The 22,500-nt window shown below is 34.8% G+C and overlaps 2 protein-coding genes across 4 annotated transcripts in view; one reads left to right on the top strand and one right to left on the bottom strand.

Annotated features, from left to right (window-relative positions):
• Nucleotides 1–9,717, top strand: part of hyi (hydroxypyruvate isomerase) — a 15,769-nt gene extending 6,052 nt beyond the window's left edge. For both annotated transcript variants that reach the window (XM_061978425.1, XM_061978423.1), the window contains exons 7-8: nucleotides 9,374–9,508; nucleotides 9,567–9,717. In XM_061978425.1, coding sequence (XP_061834409.1) covers nucleotides 9,374–9,508; nucleotides 9,567–9,622 — 191 coding nt within the window. In that variant the 3' untranslated portion in view covers nucleotides 9,623–9,717. The remainder of the gene's footprint in view (nucleotides 1–9,373; nucleotides 9,509–9,566) is intronic.
• A 1-nt stretch (nucleotide 9,718) lies between these two features.
• The window catches only part of szt2 (SZT2 subunit of KICSTOR complex), a 332,720-nt gene continuing 319,938 nt past the window's right edge, over nucleotides 9,719–22,500 (bottom strand). For both annotated transcript variants that reach the window (XM_061978415.1, XM_061978416.1), the window contains 7 exons: nucleotides 18,489–18,702; nucleotides 18,247–18,421; nucleotides 18,051–18,173; nucleotides 17,026–17,545; nucleotides 14,812–14,922; nucleotides 14,681–14,749; nucleotides 9,719–10,233 (listed from right to left, as the gene is read on the bottom strand). In XM_061978415.1, coding sequence (XP_061834399.1) covers nucleotides 10,090–10,233; nucleotides 14,681–14,749; nucleotides 14,812–14,922; nucleotides 17,026–17,545; nucleotides 18,051–18,173; nucleotides 18,247–18,421; nucleotides 18,489–18,702 — 1,356 coding nt within the window. In that variant the 3' untranslated portion in view covers nucleotides 9,719–10,089. The remainder of the gene's footprint in view (nucleotides 10,234–14,680; nucleotides 14,750–14,811; nucleotides 14,923–17,025; nucleotides 17,546–18,050; nucleotides 18,174–18,246; nucleotides 18,422–18,488; nucleotides 18,703–22,500) is intronic.

Below are 22,500 nucleotides of genomic sequence, written 5' to 3'. Positions count from 1 at the left end.
CCATAGTGGATCTAACATAATAGTGTGAGAGTCCAGTCCATAGTGGATCTAACGTAATAGTGTGAGAGTCCAGTCCATAGTGGATCTAACATAATAGTGTGAGAGTCCAGTCCATAGTGGATCTAACATAATAGTGTGAGAGTCCAGTCCATAGTGGATCTAACATAATAGTGTGAGAGTCCAGTCCATAGTGGATCTAACATAATAGTGTGAGAGTCCAGTCCATAGTGGATCTAACATAATAGTGTGAGAGTCCAGTCCATAGTGGATCTAACATAATAGTGTGAGACTTCAGTCCATAGTGGATCTAACATAATAGTGTGTTAATAATAATTGCTTTGTAGATGTCGAGAACGACGATGATGGTGTGCAGGTAAAAAGGTATCTAATGCTTAAACCAAAAATAAACAAAAGGTGAGTGCCCCTAAGAAAAGGCATTGAAGCTTAGGGAAGGCTATGCAGAACCAAACTAAAACTGAACTGGCTACAAAGTAAACAAAAACAGAATGCTGGACGACAGCAAAGACTTACTGTGGAGCAAAGACAAAGTACATCCGAACATGACATGACAATCAACAATGTCCCCACAAAGGAGGATAAAAACCACTGAAATATTCTTGATTGCTAAAACAAAGTAGATGCGGGAAATATCGCTCAAAGGAAGACATGAAACTGCTACAGGAAAATACCAAAAAAAGAGAAAAAGTCACCAAAATAGGAGCGCAAGACAAGAAGTAAAACAATGACCGATTCCGATATCAACTGATACCGATATATACAGTGGTGGAATGAACACATTAGTATGCCTAATTTTGTTGTGATGCCCCGCTGGATGCATTAAACAATGTAACAAGGTTTTCCAAAATAAATCAACTCAAGTTATGTAAAAAAAAAAAAAAGCCAACAAAGTGCATTATTTTTTTTTAACATGCCTCAAAACAGCAGCTTGGAATTTGGGACATGCTCTTCCTGAGAGAGCATGAGGAGGTTGAGGTGGGCGGGATTCTTTTTGTCAAAGAAATCTTAGTGTATATTACTCTAATTTACATTATATAATAAATTAGAGTAATATACACGACAATTATATAATAAATTAGAGTAATATACACTACATTATATAATAAATTACAGTAAAATACACTACATTATATAATAAATTAGAGTAATATACACTAAAATTATATAATAAATTACAGTAATATACACTACATTATACAATTACAGTAATATACACTACATTATATAATAATTTACAGTAATATACACTACATTATATAATAAATTACAGTAAAATACACTACATTATATCATAAATTACAGTAATATACATTACATTATATATTTACAGTAATATACACTACATTATATAATAAATTACAGTAAAATACACTACATTACATAATAAATTAGAGTAATATACACTAAAATTATATAATAAATTAGAGTAATATACACTAAAATTATATAATAAATTACAGTAATATACACTACATTATATAATAAATTAAAGTAAAATACACATAATTATATAATAAATTAGAGTAATATACACTAAAATTATATAATAAATTAGAGTAATATACACTACATTATATAATAAATTACAGTAAAATACACTACATAATATAATAAATTAGAGTAATATAAACTAAAATTACATAATAAATTAGAGTAATATACACTACATTATATAATAAATTACAGTAATATACACTACATTATATAATAAATTACAGTAAAATACACTACATAATATAATAAATTAGAGTAATATAAACTAAAATTACATAATAAATTAGAGTAATATACACTACATTATATAATAAATTACAGTAATATACACTACATTATATAATAAATTACAGTAAAATACACTACATAATATAATAAATTAGAGTAATATAAACTAAAATTACATAATAAATTAGAGTAATATACACTACATTATATAATAAATTACAGTAAAATACACTACATTATATAATAAATTACAGTAATATAAACTAAAATTACATAATATATTAGAGTAATATACACTACATTATATAATAAACTACAGTAAAATACACTACATTATATAATAAATTACAGTAATATACACTACATAATATAATAAATTAGAGTAATATAAACTAAAATTACATAATACATTAGAGTAATATACACTACATTATATAATAAATTACAGTAAAATACACTACATTATATAATAAATTACAGTAATATACACTAGAATTATATAATAAATTACAGTAATATACACTACATTATATAATAAATTACAGTAAAATACACTACATTATATAATAAATTACAGTAATATACACTACATTATATAATAATTTACAGTAATATACACTACAAAATCTTAGTTTTTTTTATGGCAAACACACAAAATATGCACTCTTTTCCCACCAAAATATTTCCGAGTGATATTTTTGATGTGAAGTAATTGGAGCCTTTAATAGGTCAATACAAATAATTAACATTGGACACCGCCTGGTTTGAAGTGTAAAACATTATTTGTGATATTTGTACTGAAAATGTAACTTTTTAAATGCAAGGAGCTGGGGGTCTTGGTAACGTGGACGCAGGAGGATGACGTAGTGGAAGTCTTACTTCAACGTTAAAGAAGAACTTCCTAAAAATAAACTAGGGGTGTGACTATTTGGGTACCTGACGATTCCATTCCATTTCTGGGGTGACGATATGATTCAGAATAGATTCAACACGATTCTCCATTCAAACCGATTCTGGCAATGTATTATTTGGTATAATAATTATATTAAAACAGGTTAGAGCACATGTGTCAAAGTCATTTTAATTGGCCCTGGAAAGCCTGGAAATAACAAGTATCAATAAAGTACTGTAACTTTTCTTACTAAATGTATTCTTTCTTTCTATTTTGGGAAAACCAATATATGTACTCCAAATTATGTTCACTTAAATATTGTCTAATTATGCAAAAATATATTAAACATTTAAACCATTTTTTAAATAGAAAATAAATACTAATAATAATGATTTATTATCCATCAAATAGTGTAATGTAAAAGTAGCAATATATTTCATGGTCAAATTGTGAAATTTACTGTGCTTTTTACAGCATTTTTCTCTAAATGAAAAAAACAGCACTTTTTATGCTGTAATAAACTGTGGTGTCCTTTTGGCATTTACAGTAATACACCCAAAAATCTACAATTCTTGATTTGCGGTAAAAACAAACAGCTCAGGCGCCAAAATTTTACTGTAAAATTGCATTTAAAAAAAAAAAATTACAGTAAAAAAAAACAAATGTAAATGTTACAATAAAATTCTGTCAACTGCGCTGCCTTTTTTTTTTACCATAAAAACAGCAGTACTGTTTTTCCATTTACAGTAATATACACTACATTATATAATAATGTACAGTAATGTACACTACATTATATAATAAATTAGAGTAATATACACTAAAATTATATAATACATTACAGTAATATACACTACATTATATAATAAATTACAGTAATATACACTACATTATATAATAAATTACAGTAATATACACTACATTATATAATTAATTACAGTAAAATACACTACATTATATAATAAATTAGAGTAATATACACTAAAATTATATAATAAATTACAATATACACTACATTATATAATTACAGTAATATACACTACATTATATAATAATTTACAGTAACATACACTACATTATATAATAAATTACAGTAAAATACACTACATTATATAATAAATTACAGTAATATACACTAAAATTATATAATAAATTACAGTAAAATACACTACATTATATCATAAATTACAGTAATATACACTACATTATATCATAAATTACAGTAATATACACTACATTATATAATAAATTACAGTAATATACACTACATTATACAATTACAGTAATATACACTACATTATATAATAAATTACAGTAAAATACACTACATTATATCATAAATTACAGTAATATACATTACATTATATATTTACAGTAATATACACTACATTATATAATAATTTACAGTAATATACACTACATTATATAATAAATTACAGTAAAATACACTACATTACATAATAAATTAGAGTAATATACACTAAAATTATATAATAAATTAGAGTAATATACACTACATTATATAATAAATTAAAGTAAAATACACTACATTATATAATAAATTAGAGTAATATACACTAAAATTATATAATAAATTAGAGCAATATACACTACATTATATAATAAATTACAGTAATATACACTACATTATATAATAAATCACAGTAAAATACACTACATAATATAATAAATTAGAGTAATATAAACTAAAATTACATAATAAATTAGAGTAATATACACTACATTATATAATAAATTACAGTAATATACACTACATTATATAATAAATTACAGTAAAATACACTACATAATATAATAAATTAGAGTAATATAAACTAAAATTACATAATAAATTAGAGTAATATACACTACATTATATAATAAATTACAGTAAAATACACTACATTATATAATAAATTACAGTAATATACACTACATTATATAATAAATTACAGTAAAATACACTACATAATATAATAAATTAGAGTAATATAAACTAAAATTACATAATAAATTAGAGTAATATACACTACATTATATAATAAATTACAGTAAAATACACTACATTATATAATAAATTACAGTAATATAAACTAAAATTACATAATAAATTAGAGTAATATACACTACATTATATAATAAATTACAGTAAAATACACTACATTATATAATAAATTACAGTAAAATACACTACATTATATAATAAATTACAGTAATATACACTACATAATATAATAAATTAGAGTAATATAAACTAAAATTACATAATACATTAGAGTAATATACACTACATTATATAATAAATTACAGTAAAATACACTACATTATATAATAAATTACAGTAATATACACTAAAATTATATAATAAATTACAGTAATATACACTACATTATATAATAAATTACAGTAATATACACTACATTATATAATAAATTACAGTAAAATACACTACATTACATAATAAATTAGAGTAATATACACTAAAATTATATAATAAGAGTAATATACACTAAAATTATATAATAAATTACAGTAATATACACTACATTATATAATAAATTAAAGTAAAATACACTACATTATATAATAAATTAGAGTAATATACACTACATTATATAATAAATTACAGTAATATACACTACATAATATAATAAATTAGAGTAATATAAACTAAAATTACATAATACATTAGAGTAATATACACTACATTATATAATAAATTACAGTAAAATACACTACATTATATAATAAATTACAGTAATATACACTAAAATTATATAATAAATTACAGTAATATACACTACATTATATAATAAATTACAGTAAAATACACTACATTATATAATAAATTACAGTAATATACACTACATTATATAATAAATTACAGTAATATACACTACATTATATAATAATTTACAGTAATATACACTACATTATATAATAAATTACAGTAATATACACTACATTATATAATAAATTACAGTAATATACACTACATTATATAATAAATTACAGTAAAATACACTACATTACATAATAAATTAGAGTAATATACACTAAAATTATATAATAAATTAGAGTAATATACACTAAAATTATATAATAAATTACAGTAATATACACTACATTATATAATAAATTAAAGTAAAATACACTACATTATATAATAAATTAGAGTAATATACACTAAAATTATATAATAAATTAGAGCAATATACACTACATTATATAATAAATTACAGTAATATACACTACATTATATAATAAATTACAGTAAAATACACTACATAATATAATAAATTAGAGTAATATACACTAAAATTACATAATAAATTAGAGTAATATACACTACATTATATAATAAATTACAGTAATATACACTACATTATATAATAAATTACAGTAATATAAACTAAAATTACATAATAAATTAGAGTAATATACACTACATTATATAATAAATTACAGTAAAATACACTACATTATATAATAAATTACAGTAAAATACACTACATTATATAATAAATTACAGTAAAATACACTACATTATATAATACTTTACAGTAATATACACTACATTATATAATAAATTACAGTATTATACACTACATTATATAATAAATTAAAGTAAAATACACTACATTATATAATAAATTAGAGTAATATACACTAAAATTATATAATAAATTAGAGTAATATACACTACATTATATAATAAATCACAGTAAAATACACTACATTATATAATAAATTAGAGTAATATAAACTAAAATTACATAATAAATTAGAGTAATATACACTACATTGTATAATAAATTACAGTAATATACACTACATTATATAATAAATTACAGTAATATAAACTAAAATTACATAATAAATTAGAGTAATATACACTACATTATATAATAAATTACAGTAAAATACACTACATTATATAATAAATTAGAGTAATATAAACTAAAATTACATAATAAATTAGAGTAATATACACTACATTATATAATAAATTACAGTAATATACACTACATTATATAATAAATTACAGTAATATACACTAAAATTATATAATAAATTACAGTAATATACACTAAATGTATATAATAAATTACAGTAATATACACTACATTATATAATAAATTACAGTAATATACACTACATAATATAATAAATTAGAGTAATATAAACTAAAATTACATAATAAATTAGAGTAATATACACTACATTATATAATAAATTACAGTAATATACACTACATTATACAATAAATTACAGTAATATACACTAAAATTATATAATAAATTACAGTAATATAAACTAAAATTACATAATAAATTAGAGTAATATACACTACATTATATAATAAATTATAGTAAAATACACATATAATAATTTACACTAATATACACTACAATTATATAATAATTTACACTAATATACACTACAATTATATAATAATTTACAGTAATATACACTACATTATATAATAAATTACAGTAATATACACTACATTATCTAATAATTTATAGTAATATACACTACATTATATAATAAATTACAGTAATACACACTAAAATTATATAATAATTTACAGTAATATACACTACATTATACAATAAATTACAGTAATACACACTAAAATTATATAATAATTTACAGTAATATACACTACATTATATAATAATTTATAGTAATATACACTACATTTTGTAGTGAAATTATTACAACTTACTATATATTTTTTTTTACATTTTATTTTTTTAGAAAAACTTCTAAAACATACAAGTGTCCTTAACATTATCAATAGTAGCCTCTCTTCTGGAATAGTTCCAGTAGAGTTTAAACATGCAGTGGTACGACCTCTACTTAAAAAACCCAGCCTCGACCCCTCTCTCCTCTCTAACTTCAGACCTATCTCTAATCTTCCATACATTTCCAAAATATTAGAGAAGGTTGTCTACAGTCAGTTGTTGCCCTTCTTAGAGGATAATGGTATCACTGAGCTGTTCCAGTCCGGTTTTAAAGCCCTCCACAGCACAGAGTCAGCGCTTCTAAAAGTTTTTAACGATGTCCTCCTGTCCACTGATTCTGGTAAATATGTTGTCCTGGTGCTTTTAGATCTGTCTGCTGCGTTCGACACCGTCGACCACGCCACCTTAATCACTCGTCTTGAGAACTGTGTGGGCATTAAGGGCGCCGCCCTCAACTGGTTCCGGTCGTACCTAACCGACAGGAGTTTTTGTGTAAAAGTAGACAGTTTTATGTCGTCCACAGCTCCTTTACCACATGGGGTCCCCCAGGGCTCAATCCTTGCCCCAATTTTATTTGCACTTTACCTTCTCCCCCTTGGTTCTATTTTTAGGAAGTACAGTATTGCATTTCATTTTTATGCCGATGATTGCCAGATTTATTTTCCCATGGCACAAAATAACACGGTTCAACGTCTTATTGACTGCCTGCACGACATCAAAGTCTGGCTTTCAGCTAACTTCCTGAGCCTAAATGAAGATAAAACAGAAGTTATGTTGTTCGGTCCAAGTCGCTCTCCCTCCCCCAACGTTGACCTCGGCACTCTGACCCCGTATCTCAGCGACTCTGTCACAAACCTGGGGGTAAAGTTTGACTCAGATTTTAAATTCGAAAAACAAATCAGCAGCGTCGTTCAAAAAAGCTTTTATCAATTACGCCAAATAGCGAAAGTGAAACCGCTTCTATCAAGACATGATCTTGAGAAATTAATCCACGCTTTTATCTCGACTCGTCTTGACTACTGCAATGCCCTGTATGTTGGCATTAGCCAGGCCTCCCTCGCCCGCCTGCAGCTCGTGCAGAACTCTGCTGCTCGTCTGCTAACACAGACCCGCAGACGTGAGCACATCACCCCTATTTTAGCGTCCCTTCACTGGCTCCCTGTGCGTTACCGAATACATTTTAAACTCCTTTTATTTGTTTTTAAATGTCTAAACAACCTCGCGCCAACCTATCTCTCCGACCTCCTTCAGCCTTACTGCCCCACCCGATCCTTAAGATCAGCCGATCAGCTGCTGTTGACGGTCCCTGACACAAGGCTGAAGCTTAGAGGTGACAGAGCTTTTGCCGTTGCTGCTCCCAAGCTCTGGAACGACCTACCCCTGAGTGTTAGACAAGCCTCCTCTCTTCCTGTTTTTAAATCTCTCTTAAAAACATACTTTTATTCCATGGCTTTTAACACTGAGTGATATCCATCCTGCAATGGCGCCCCATAATACACCTGCTGTGATCCTGTTTTTATGTTTTTATGTTTTTATTAATTCTATTTTAATTATTTATTTTTTATCGTGTTCTGTTTGTATTGTGTTGTGTTTGCTCGGTACTCGTTTTATCTTTTAACCTGCTCATTGTACAGCACTTTGGCTACCCCTGTGGTAAATTTTAAATGTGCTCTATAAATAAAGTTGATTTGATTTGATTTGATTAAAACAAAATGGTGTAATAATAGTATTGACTGTTAGACGTGGCCCTCTGGGGCCAAACATAACTGCCATGTGGCCCTCAGTGAAAATGATTTAGAGGGTGCAAAAGCTCCTTCTGGTTGCATGGAAAATGTTTTTGCAGCCCTTTGAGACACTTGTGATTAAGGGCTATATAAATCAACTTTGATTGGCTGATTAATTCTTATATAATAATAACACAAAAATTGAGGGGATGAATAAGAATGTGATTTGCTAAAGGGTGGACTAGAACTTTGCTGGTGTCCCTCAGGTCACGTTCAGGTGGCCCAGGTTCCGGGCAGGAACGAGCCGGACAGCGCCGGAGAACTGAACTACGACTACATCTTCACCACGCTGGAGGAGCTGGGCTACCGGGGCTACGTGGGCTGCGAGTACAAACCCCGAGGTCAGGACACGACGTCGGGTGACCGTGGTCCCATGTGACGTGAGATGTGTCCTCCTAGGGAGCACTCAGGAGAGTCTGGCCTGGCTGCAGGACTACTGGAGCGCCAGGAAGTGACGGCCCGGCTGCAGGACTACTGGAGCGCCAGGAACAGTTCTGAAGAATAAAACAACAAAGGCCAACTGGGTTCTTTGTGGAAGGAACCAAAATAAGTTGTGTTTGTGTGATTTATTGTAGGATCGCACCGTGGTCACATGATCCCGCTCCAGTGTTGGACACCCTAAAGGAAAAAAAAAGGTCAAACCAAAAAAAAAAGGCACTTCAGGACACGTGATGCGTGGGGAAGTCCGAGGGCCCGCACTGAGGCGGCGTCGGTAAAGTGCTGCGTTTCATCACCCGAGTCTTGTCTCTCCAGAACTGAAGACCGAGTCCGAAGCCTTTTTAACACCTCATCAGTCACTCGGCTTTTTGGGCGAGAGTCCAAAACGAGTCAGCTGCACCTTGTCAGACCCGCAGGACAGTGAGCCAACGATTGAAATGTTCCATGCTGATCTTGAATAAAAACACTTCAGAGGGCAGTCCGGTCACAAGAGTCCGGTCCAGAGGTTGTAGCAGGCCGTGTTGATGACCGACTCCAGGTGGTGGTACATGGACACCATCAGGGCCGGCGGGCTGCTGCCGTCCTGCGGCTGAGGGGGCAGAGCTTCGCGTAGCACCACCTTCAAGCTCTGGAAGGACAGTTTGCAGGTTTACAACACTCGGAGTCCACTGGTCAGAGTCTCATACTAGATAGGACAGCTCGGGTCTGAGAGGATGGTGCTGGATGCAGTGTAATTACCTTTTAAGGTGGGAACATGGCCACAAATCACACATGTGCACCATCCTCTCAGACTAATGTATTTACCTTTTAAGGTGGGGACATACCCCAACATCAAATGTGTTTACCATCCTCTCAGACAAGTGTATCTACCTTTTAAGGTGGGGACATACCCCAACATCATATGTGTGCACCATCCTCTCAGACTAGTGTATTTACCCTTTAAGGTGGGGACATACCCCAACATCAAACATGTGTGCACCATCCTTTCAGACAAGTGTATTTACCTTTTAAGGTGGGGACATACCCCAACATCAAATGTATGTTCACCATACTCTCAGACTAGTGTATTTACCTTTAAAGGTGGGGACAAACCCCAACATTATTGTGCTTGCACCATACTCTCAGACTAGTGTATATACATTTTAAGGTGGGGACACACCCCAACATTATTGTGCTTGCATCATACTCTCAGACCAGTGTATTTATCTTCAAGGGCGTGGACATACCACAACATCACATGTGTGCACCATCCTCTCAGACTAGTGTATTTACCTTTTTAAGGTGGGGACATACCCCAACATCAAATGTGTGTTCACCATCCTCTCAGGCTAGTGTATTTACCTTTTAAGGTGGGGACATACCCCAACATCAAATGTGTGTTCACCATATTCTCAGACTAGTGTATTTACCTTTTAAGGTGGGGACATACCCCAACATCAAATGTGTGTTCACCATCCTTTCAGACAAGTGTATATACCTTTTAAGGTGGGGACATACCCCAACATCATATGTGTGCACCATCCTCTCAGACTAGTGTATTTACCTTTTAAGGTGGGGACATACCCCAACATCAAATGTGTGTTCACCATACTCTCAGACTAGTGTATTTACCTTTTAAGGTGGGGACATATCCCAACATTATTGTGCTTGCACCATACTCTCAGACTAGTGTATATACATTTGAAGGTGGGGACACACCCCAACATTATTGTGCTTGCACCATACTCTCAGACTAGTGTATTTATCTTCAAATGTGTGGACGTACCCCAACATCACATGTGTGCACCATCCTCTCAGACTAGTGTATCTACCTTTTAAGGTGGGGACATACCCCAACATCATATGTGTGCACCATCCTCTCAGACTAGTGTATTTACCCTTTAAGGTGGAGACATACTCCAACATCAAACGTGTGTGCACCATCCTCTCAGACAAGTGTATTTACCTTTTAAGGTGGGGACATACCCCAACATCACATGTGTACACCATCCTTAGACTAGTGAATCTATCTTCAAAGGTGGGGCCACACCGCAACATCACATGTGTGCACCATCCTTAGACTAGACTAGTGTATTTATCCTTTAAGGTGGGAACATGCCCACAAATAACGTGTGTGCACCATCTTCTCAGGCTAGTGTATTTACCTTTTAAGGCAGGAACATGCCCACAAATCACGTGTGTGCACCATCCTCTCAGGCTAGTGTATTAACCTTTTAAGGTGTGGACATGCCCCAACATCAAATGTGTGTACACCATCCTCTCAGGCTAGTGTATTTACCTTTTAAGGTTCACATACCCCAACATTATTGTGCTTGCACCATACTCTCAGACTAGTGTATGTACATTTTAAGGTGGGGACACACCTCAACATTATTGTGCTTGCACCATACTCTCAGACTAATGTATTTATCTTCAAATGTGTGGACATACCACAACATCACATGTGTGCACCATCCTCTCAGACTAGTGTATTTACCTTTTAAGTTGGGGACATACCTCAACATCAAATGTGTGTTCACCATCCTCTCAGACAAGTGTATCTACCTTTTAAGGTGGGGACATACCCCAACATCAAATGTGTGTTCACCATCCTCTCAGACAAGTGTATCTACCTTTTAAGGTGGGGACATACCCCAACGTCATATGTGTGCACCATCCTCTCAGACTAGTGTATTTACCCTTTAAGGTGGGGACATACCCCAACATCAAACGTGTGTGCACCATCCTCTCAGACAAGTGTATTTACCTTTTAAGGTGGGGACATAACCCAACATCACATGTGTGCACCATCCTCTCAGGCTAGTGTATTTACCTTTTAATGTTCACATACCCCAACATTATAGTGCTTGCACCATACTCTCAGACTAGTGTATGTACATTTTAAGGTGGGGACACACCTCAACATTATTGTGCTTGCACCATACTCTCAGACAAGTGTATTCACCTTTTAAGGTGGGTACATACCCCAACATCAAATGTGTGTGCACCATCCTCTCAGACTAGTGTATTTACCTTTTAAGGTGGGGACATACCCCAACATCATATGTGTGCACCATCCTCTCAGACTAGTGTATTTACCTATTCAGGTGGGGACATACCCCAACATCAAATGTGTGTGCACCATCCTCTCAGACTAGTGTATTTACCTTTTAAGGTTGGGGACATACCACAACATCACATGTGTACACTATCCTGAGACTAGACTAGTGTATTTATCCTTTAAGGTGGGAACATGCCCACAAATACAGTGTGTGCACCATCCTCTCAGTCTAGTGTATTTACCTTTTAAGGTGGGAACATGCCCACAAATCCCGTGTGTACCATCCTCTCAGACAAGTGTATTTACCTTTTAAGATGGAGACATACCCCAACATTATTGTGCTTGCATCATCCTCCAAGACTAGTGTATTTACCTTTTAAGGTGGTGACATGCCCATAAATCACGTGTGTGCACCGTCCTCTTAGGCTAGTGTATTTACCTTTTAAGGTGGGAACATGCCCACAAATCCTGTGTCTGTGACATCCTCTCAGACAAGTGTATTTACCTTTTAAGGTGGGGACATACCTCAACATAAAATGTGTGTTCACCATCCTATCAGTCGAGTGTATTTATCTTTTAACGGGGAGACATACCCCAACATCAAATGTGTGTGCACCATCCTCTCAGGCTAGTGTATTTACCTTTTAAGGTTCACATACCCCAACATTATTGTGCTTGCACCATACTCTCAAACTAGTGTATGTACATTTTAAGGTGGGGACACACCTCAACATTATTGTGCTTGCACCATACTCTCAGACTAGTGTATATACATTTTAAGATGGGGACACACCCCAACATTATTGTGCTTGCACCATACTCTCAGACTAGTGTATTTACCTTTTAAGGTGGAGACATACCCCAACATCAAACGTGTGTGCACCATCCTCTCAGACAAGCGTATTTACCTTTTAAGGTGGGGACATACCCCAACATCACATGTGTACACCATCCTTAGACTAGTGAATCTATCTTCAAAAGGTGGGGACACACCGCAACATCACATGTGTGCACCATCCTTAGACTAGACTAGTGTATTTATCCTTTAAGGTGGGAACATGCCCACAAATCACGTGTGTGCACCATCCTCTCAGGCTAGTGTATTTACCTTTTAAGGTGTGGACATGCCCCAACATCAAATGTGTGTGCACCATCCTCTCAGACAAGTGTATCTACCTTTTAAGGTGGGGACATACCCCAACATCATATGTGTGCACCATACTCTCAGACTAGTGTATTTATCTTCAAATGTGTGGACATACCTCAACATCACATGTGTGTTCACCATCCTCTCAGACAAGTGTATCTACCTTTTAAGGTGGGGACATACCCCAACATCATATGTGTGCACCATCCTCTCAGACTAGTGTATTTACCTTTTAAGGTGGAGACATACCCCAACATCAAAGTGTGTGCACCATCCTCTCAGACTAGTGTATTTACCTTTTAAGGTGGGAACATGCCCACAAATACAGTGTGTGCACCATCCTCTCAGTCTAGTGTATTTACCTTTTAAGGTGGGAACATGCCCACAAATCCCGTGTGTACCATCCTCTCAGACAAGTGTATTTACCTTTTAAGATGGAGACATACCCCAACATTATTGTGCTTGCATCATCCTCCAAGACTAGTGTATTTACCTTTTAAGGTAGTTACATGCCCATAAATCACGTGTGTGCACCGTCCTCTTAGGCTAGTGTATTTACCTTTTAAGGTGGGAACATGCCCACAAATCCTGTGTCTGTGCCATCCTCTCAGACAAGTGTATTTACCTTTTAAGGTGGGGACATACCCCAACATCAAATGTGTGTTCACCATCCTATCAGTCTAGTGTATTTATCTTTTAACGGGGGGACATACCCCAACATCACATGTTGGGTATCCTGTCTCCATCCTATCAGACGAGAGCTGATAGGATGGAGCATGAACGGATGACAAAGACGGTCTAGTTTTCATGGACTCACGGCCCTGGGACTACACTGACCCGGATGAATGAGAACACGGTGCAGAGTACAGACAACATAAGTCCACTTACAGTTTTTCCAGCTTGGGAGTCCAGAAAGACCAGAACGAAGCAGTCGGTGAACTTCTGGTTGAGCACAGCCTGGAACAGAATCATACCGCCTTAGTGTGTTCCAGATGGATGTTTGGAAGGAGGATCCTCACCAGATACTGGATTCCGCTGTCTTCAAAATGTCGGCAGCTTTGAGGGAATCGGCTGAGCAGAACCTTGATGAGACTTTGGTACCAGGCGGGACTCATGTTCAGGAAACAGTCCTACAGTGAAAGTGGATTTACCCATTCAAGGTAAAAAATGATTTTCAAGGTTAAAAATGATTTTCAAAAAAATTCATGGGTAAAAAAAGTCCTACAGTGAAAGTGGATTTACCCATTCAAGGTAAAAAAATGTTTTCAAGGTAAAAAAAAATTCATGGGTAAAAACAATTTTTCAAGGTAAAATTTTTTTTTCTAGGTAAAAAATGATTTTCAAGGTAAAAAATGATTTTCAAGGTAAAAAATGATTTTCAAGGTAAAAAATGGTTTTCAAAGTAAAAAATGATTTTCAAGGTAAAAAAAAAATTTCCAGGTAAATTTTTTTTTCAAGGTTAAAAATGATTTTCAAGGAAAAAATTATTCAAGGTAAAAAAAAATTTTCAATGTAAAAAATGATTTTCAAGGTTAAAAATGATTTTCAAGGTAAAAAAAGATTTTCTAGGTAAAAAAAATTTTTAAGGTAAAAAAAAATGTTTCAAGGTAAAAAAAAATTTTCAAGGTAAAAAATGATTTTCAAGGTTAAAAATGATTTTCAAGGTAACAAATGATTTTCAAGGTAAAAAAAAATTCATGGGTAAAAAAAATTTTTCAAGATAAAATTTTTTTTTCAAGGTAAAAAATGATTTTCAAAGGGAATAAGCAGTAGAAAATGGATGGATGGAAGGTAAACATTTTTTTTCAAGGTAAATTTTTTTTTCAAGGTAAAAAATGATTTTCAAAGTAAAAAATGATTTTCAAGGTAAAAAATGGTTTTCAAAGTAAAAAATGATTTTCAAGGTTAAAAAATGATTTTCAAAGGGAATAAACGGTACAAAATGGATGGATGGAAGGTAAAAAAAAATTTTCAAGGTAAATTTTTTTTTTCAATGTAAAAAATGATTTTCAAGGTTAAAAATGATTTTCAAGGTAAAAAATTATTTTTAAGGTAAAAAAAAATTCATGGGTAAAAAATTTTTTTCAAGGTAAAACATTTTTTTTTAAGGTAAAAAATGATTTTCAAAGGGAATAAACGGTACAAAATGGATGGATGGAAGGTAAAAAAAATTTTCAAGGTAAATTTTTTTTTTCAAGGTAAAATATGATTTTCAAGGTAAAAAAAATTTTTTCAGGTAAATTTTTTTTTCAAGGTTAAAAATGATTTTCAAGGAAAAAATTATTCAAGGTAAAAAAAATGTTTCAATGTAAAAAATGATTTTCAAGGTTAAAAATGATTTTCAAGGTAAAAAATGATTTTCTAGGCAAAAAAAATTTTAAGGTAAAAAAATTTTTTCAAGGTAAATTTTTTTTTTCAAGGTAAAAAATGATTTTCAAGGTAAAAAATGATTTTCAAGGTAAAAAATGGTTTTCAAAGTAAAAAATGATTTTCAAGGTAAAAAAAAAATTTCCAGGTAAATTTTTTTTTCAAGGTTAAAAATGATTTTCAAGGAAAAAATTATTCAAGGTAAAAAAAAAATTTCAATGTAAAAAATGATTTTCAAGGTTAAAAATGATTTTCAAGGTAAAAAATGATTTTCTAGGTAAAAAAAATTTTTAAGGTAAAAAAAAAATGTTTCAAGGTAAATTTTTTTTTTCAAGGTAAAAAATGATTTTCAAGGTAAAAAAAAATTCATGGGTAAAAACAATTTTTCATGGTAAAAATTTTTTTTCAAGGTAAAAAATGATTTTCAAAGGGAATAAGCGGTAGAAAATGGATGGATGGAAGGTAAAAATTTTTTATCAAGGTAAAAAAAAAATTTCTAAGTAAAAAATGATTTTCAAGGTAAAAAATTCTTTTCAAAGTAAAAAATGATTTTCAAGGTAAAAAATGGTTTTCAAAGTAAAAAATTATTTTCAAGGTAAAAAAAAAATTTCCAGGTAAATTTCTTTTTCAAGGTTAAAAATGATTTTCAAGGAAAAAATTATTCAAGGTAAAAAAAATGTTTCAATGTAAAAAATGATTTTCAAGGTAAAAAATGATTTTCAAGGTAAAAAATGATTTTCTAGGTAAAAAAAAATTTTAAGGTAAAAATTTTTTTTCAAGGTACATTTTTTTTTTCAAGGTATAAAATGATTTACAAGGTAAAACATGATTTTCAATCCTTTCAGGAGGACAAGAGTGGCTCTCACCAGCTGGGGGTCGATCTCCCCCACCGAGCGGCTCTGGACGGATTCCAGAAGCTCCTCCAGCTCGCTGAAGGTCAGCTTGGTCAGCTTGAGCTTGTCCAGCGCCAGGTGCTCGCCGTGGAAGAGCCTCCTCCACAGGTTGTCCCTGCGGCAGTGACCCATGGCCTCCTCCACGCTGGCCTGGATCTGCCGGCGGGCCACCGCCACCTCGTTGTTGAGCAGGGGGAACAGGGGCGAGGGGTACAGCAGCCCCTGAGGCTCGGCGGACACGCCCACCAGCGGGTAAAACTCGTTGCCGTCGCTGGGCGTGGAGGTGGCCGCCGCCGCCGCCGCCTCGGAGGAGGCGTCCTCCCATAGGTCCTGCTCGCCACCGAGGCAGGCCTCCGCCCGGTCCGTGGGTAGACGGCCACCCGCGTCGCCCGGTTCACGGTGGATCTGAGGCAGCTTCTTGAAGCGCCTCATGTCAGCTGTGAGTCGGGGAAAGAGCTCTCTCTGGCTGGTCATGATCACGTAGAAGCGCAACCTGCACACAAACAAAACCGGTAACGGCTCTGAAGATGCAAACACGCCTTTGTTGTTGTAGCTGCTGACAGAAGCACATTGTATATATATATCTTATATCATTTCAGAGTTGCTTAGCAATGATTTTCAACCGCTGTGCCGCGGCACACATTGTCTGGTGTGCCGTGGGAAACTCTGCAACTTCACCTAATGCAAACTTGCCAATAATAGACATTGTTTCAGTGTATTTACAAACCGATGCCACGGGTCGGATTAAACCTGTTCGCGGGCGGGCCGTACGTTGGATTTAGAACGATACGAATCAATTGAGTAGAAATCTATTCAGTAACTAAAAAACCAGTGTGTGACTGGGAAATAAGTAGTGGTTTCCGGTTATTTCTCATACAGAACAAACACAACAAATGTAGAAACACCCATTTTTACAATGGAGTTCAGGGTGCGCATCATGCATTCAACTAATTGCAAAATAAGTCGTGGTTTCCGGTTATTCCTCATTCCGGTCTTACCTCAGCACGTGCCTCTCCCCGTCCGACTGCTCCTCGAAGGGCGCCGCGTTGTGGCAGACCACCAGGGACACGTCGAAGACGTCGCGATGATGGAGACCCTCCAGGTCCTTGTAAGAGCCGGAGCTGAAGCGGGGGGGGGGAGAATTCAAAGTCAGGGTGAGGCGTCCAGGTCTTTGCTCCAGGGGACACGTGGTACCTGTTCCACAGCGCCACCAGCGCGTACTCGTGAAGCTCGGCCGTCTTCTTGGCGTCGGCGGCGCCGGCGGCCTTGGACATGCGCAGGGGCTTCATGCCGTAGGCGCTGGCGTGGTCGGTGATGTAGTTGTAGAGCTGGTGGGCGGTTATCATCCCCGTAGGGACGGAGAAGCATCCTGACGGAACACACAAGAACACGTCAGGAGGGGTTCTCCTTTTCCCCCCCCGGCACGCCGTCCAGACCTTGGAAGACGTGGTTGCGTCCAAACTTGGGGATGTCGGGATGCTGCGAGATGAAGTCGCTGAGGAAGTCGGTGAGCTGGTAGCCCTGGCGCAGAGTGGTGTGGCAGCCCAGCAGGTACTGGTGCACCACCCGCAGGTGGAAGTCGTAGCTGAAGGAGTGCACGTGCATCAGGTCCCGCACCTTGTCGCACTCCTCCGTGAAAAGCATGGAGAGCTGAAAAGACAGCGTTGGCGTTCGTCAGGCGGGGGAACACACGGAGCTGCTCGTACGCAGAGCATTCTGGGAAATGATTAGAAGGTAAGCGTGGGGGGGGGGGGGGGTCATCATCAAATCAAAGGTGCTGCTTTGCCTCGCGGGTCTGGTGGGTCTACATTGACTGCGTCTCCAGCTCACAGGTAGGACGTGGAAGGACTTTCACTGAATGTTGCTCCTTTAAGGACCGTGGGACCTTGGTACAAGTCCGCCTCTTTCCCTGCCCGGCTGCAGGAAGACGAGTGGTATCCGCGGCGACCAGATAAGAACCAGGAGTATTCAGGATTGAATTCAAAGTCTCCCTACTAACCCACCAGTGCCTCCATGGAAATGCTCACCCCCAAATCCTCCACACCACACCTCCGCTCCGGACAGGCTAACAACCTCCGAGGACAAAGCTACGAACTATGGGAGACCGGGCTTTCTGCTCCGCCGCTCCCAGTCTGGGGGAACGCTCTCCCTGACCACCTGAGTGCACCACAGACTGTGGATGCTTTTTTTTAGATATACAGGTAAAAGCCAGTAAATTAGAATATTTTGAAAAACTTGATTTATTTCAGTAATTGCATTCAAAAGGTGTAACTTGTACATTATATTTATTCATTGCACACAGACTGATGCATTCAAATGTTTATTTCATTTAATTTTGATGATTTGAAGTGGCAACAAATGAAAATCCAAAATTCCGTGTGTCACAAAATTAGACTATTACTTAAGGCTAATACAAAAAAGGGATTTTTAGAAATGTTGGCCAACTGAAAAGTATGAAAATGAAAAATATGAGCATGTACAATACTCAATACTTGGTTGGAGCTCCTTTTGCCTCAATTACTGCGTTAATGCGGCGTGGCATGGAGTCGATGAGTTTCTGGCACTGCTCAGGTGTTACGAGAGCCCAGGTTGCTCTGATAGTGGCCTTCAACTCTTCTGCGTTTTTGGGTCTGGCATTCTGCATCTTCCTTTTCACAATACCCCACAGATTTTCTATGGGGCTAAGGTCAGGGGAGTTGGCGGGCCAATTTAGAACAGAAATACCATGGTCCGTACACCAGGCACGGGTAGATTTTGCGCTGTGTGCAGGCGCCAAGTCCTGTTGGAACTTGAAATCTCCATCTCCATAGAGCAGGTCAGCAGCAGGAAGCATGAAGTGCTCTAAAACGTGCTGGTAGACGGCTGCGTTGACCCTGGATCTCAGGAAACAGAGTGGACCGACACCAGCAGATGACATGGCACCCCAAACCATCACTGATGGTGGAAACTTTACACTAGACTTCAGGCAACGTGGATCCTGTGCCTCTCCTGTCTTCCTCCAGACTCTGGGACCTCGATTTCCAAAGGAAATGCAAAATTTGCATGGTTGGGTGATGGTTTGGGGTGCCATGTCATCTGCTGGTGTCGGTCCACTCTGTTTCCTGAGATCCAGGGTCAACGCAGCCGTCTACCAGCAAGTTTTAGAGCACTTCATGCTTCCTGCTGCTGACCTGCTCTATGGAGATGGAGATTTCAAGTTCCAACAGGACTTGGCGCCTGCACACAGCGCAAAATCTACCCGTGCCTGGTTTACGGACCATGGTATTTCTGTTCTAAATTGGCCCGCCAACTCCCCTGACCTTAGCCCCATAGAAAATCTGTGGGGTATTGTGAAAAGGAAGATGCAGAATGCCAGACCCAAAAACGCAGAAGAGTTGAAGGCCACTATCAGAGCAACCTGGGCTCTCATAACACCTGAGCAGTGCCAGAAACTCATCGACTCCATGCCACGCCGCATTAACGCAGTAATTGAGGCAAAAGGAGCTCCAACCAAGTATTGAGTATTGTACATGCTCATATTTTTCATTTTCATACTTTTCAGTTGGCCAACATTTCTAAAAATCCCTTTTTTGTATTAGCCTTAAGTAATATTCTAATTTTGTGACACACGGAATTTTGGATTTTCATTTGTTGCCACTTCAAATCATCAAAATTAAATGAAATAAACATTTGAATGCATCAGTCTGTGTGCAATGAATAAATATAATGTACAAGTTACACCTTTTGAATGCAATTACTGAAATAAATCAAGTTTTTCAAAATATTCTAATTTACTGGCTTTTACCTGTATGCATACTAGTTCTAGCTATTTGGTCGTTCTAGTTCAGGGGTCGGCAACCCGCGGCTTTGATCACTCTGATGCGGCTCAGCAGCTTACTTGCTGAACCCCCCCAATTTGCCCGTGAGACTTCCGGATTTCAGTGCCTCTCGCAGAAAACTCCCGGGATTAATATTCACCGATTTTCACCCTTACGGCTATAATAAGGGCGTGCCATGATGGTACAACATTTGGCGCCCTCTACAATCTGTATTAACAGCGTGCCAGCCCAACACTTGTTAAACAATAGTGATGGGTTGATGAGGCGTCATGAAGCGTTTCGACACATTGCAAAACTGTATTGATACTGTGTCACTAAATACTGACACCTGCTGGACATTAAAAATCCCTACAGGCAACCTATGGACCGACTCAACTGACACTGATTTGATGCCCTAGTACAGGGGTCACCAACCTTTTTGAAACCAAAAACTACTTCTTGGGTACTGATTAATGCCAAGGGCTACCAGTTTGATACACACTTAAATAAATAAATATATTGTCATTTGTAAGTTACACGTAAGTGTGATTTAAACAAGAATAGCTAAATAAATAAATGTATATATATATAAAAAAATGGGTATTTCTGTCTGTCATTCCGTCGTACATTTTTTTTTTCCTTTTACGGAAGGTTTTTTGTAGAGAATAAATGATGAAAAAAACCACTTAATTGAACGGTTTAAAAGAGGAGAAAACACGAAAAAAATGAAAATTAAATTTTGAAACATAGTTTATCTTCAATTTCGACTCTTTAAAATTCAAAATTCAACCGACAAAAAGAAGAGAAAAACTAGCTAATTTGAATCTTTTAGAAAAAAATAATAATAATAATTTATGGAACATCATTAGTAATTTTTCCTGATTAAGATACATTTTAGAATTTTGATGACATGTTTTAAATTGGTTAAAATCCACTTTGTTAGAATATTTAACAAATTGGACCAAGCTATATTTCTAACAAAGACAAATCAGTATTTCTTCTAGATTTTCCAGAACAAAAATTTGAAAAGAAATTCAAAATACTTTGAAATAAGATTTAAATTTGATTCTACAGATTTTCTAGATTTGCCAGAATAATTTTTTTGAATTTTAATCATAGTAAGTTTGAAGAAATATTTCACAAATATTCTTCGTCGAAAAACCAGAAAATAAAATATTTATTATTCTTTACAATAATAAAAACATTTTTTTTACTTGAACATTGATTTAAATTGTCAGGAAAGAAGAGGAAGAAATTTAAAAGGTAAAAAGGTATATTTGTTTAAAAATCCTAAAATCATTTTTAAGGTTGTATTTTTTCTCTAAAATTGTATTTCTAAAAGTAATAAGAAGCAAAGTAAAAAAAATAAATGAATTTATTTAAACAAGTGAAGACCCATCCATCCATCCATTTTCTACCGCTTATTCCAAGTGAAGACCAAGTCTTTAAAAATATTTTCTTGGATTTTCAAATTCTATTTGAGTTTTGTCTCTTTTAGAATTAAAAATGTCGAGCAAAGCGAGACCAGCTTGCTAGTAAATAAATACAATTAAAAAAAATAGAGGCAGCTCACTGGTAAGTGCTGCTCTTTGAGCTATTTTTAGAACAGGCCAGCGGGCAGGCATACTTGGTCAACAGCCACACAGGTTAC

Source organism: Nerophis lumbriciformis, linkage group LG18 (genome assembly GCF_033978685.3).
Source record: "Nerophis lumbriciformis linkage group LG18, RoL_Nlum_v2.1, whole genome shotgun sequence".
NCBI lineage: Eukaryota > Metazoa > Chordata > Actinopteri > Syngnathiformes > Syngnathidae > Nerophis > Nerophis lumbriciformis.
This window is presented reverse-complemented; position numbering and strand designations above follow the sequence as displayed.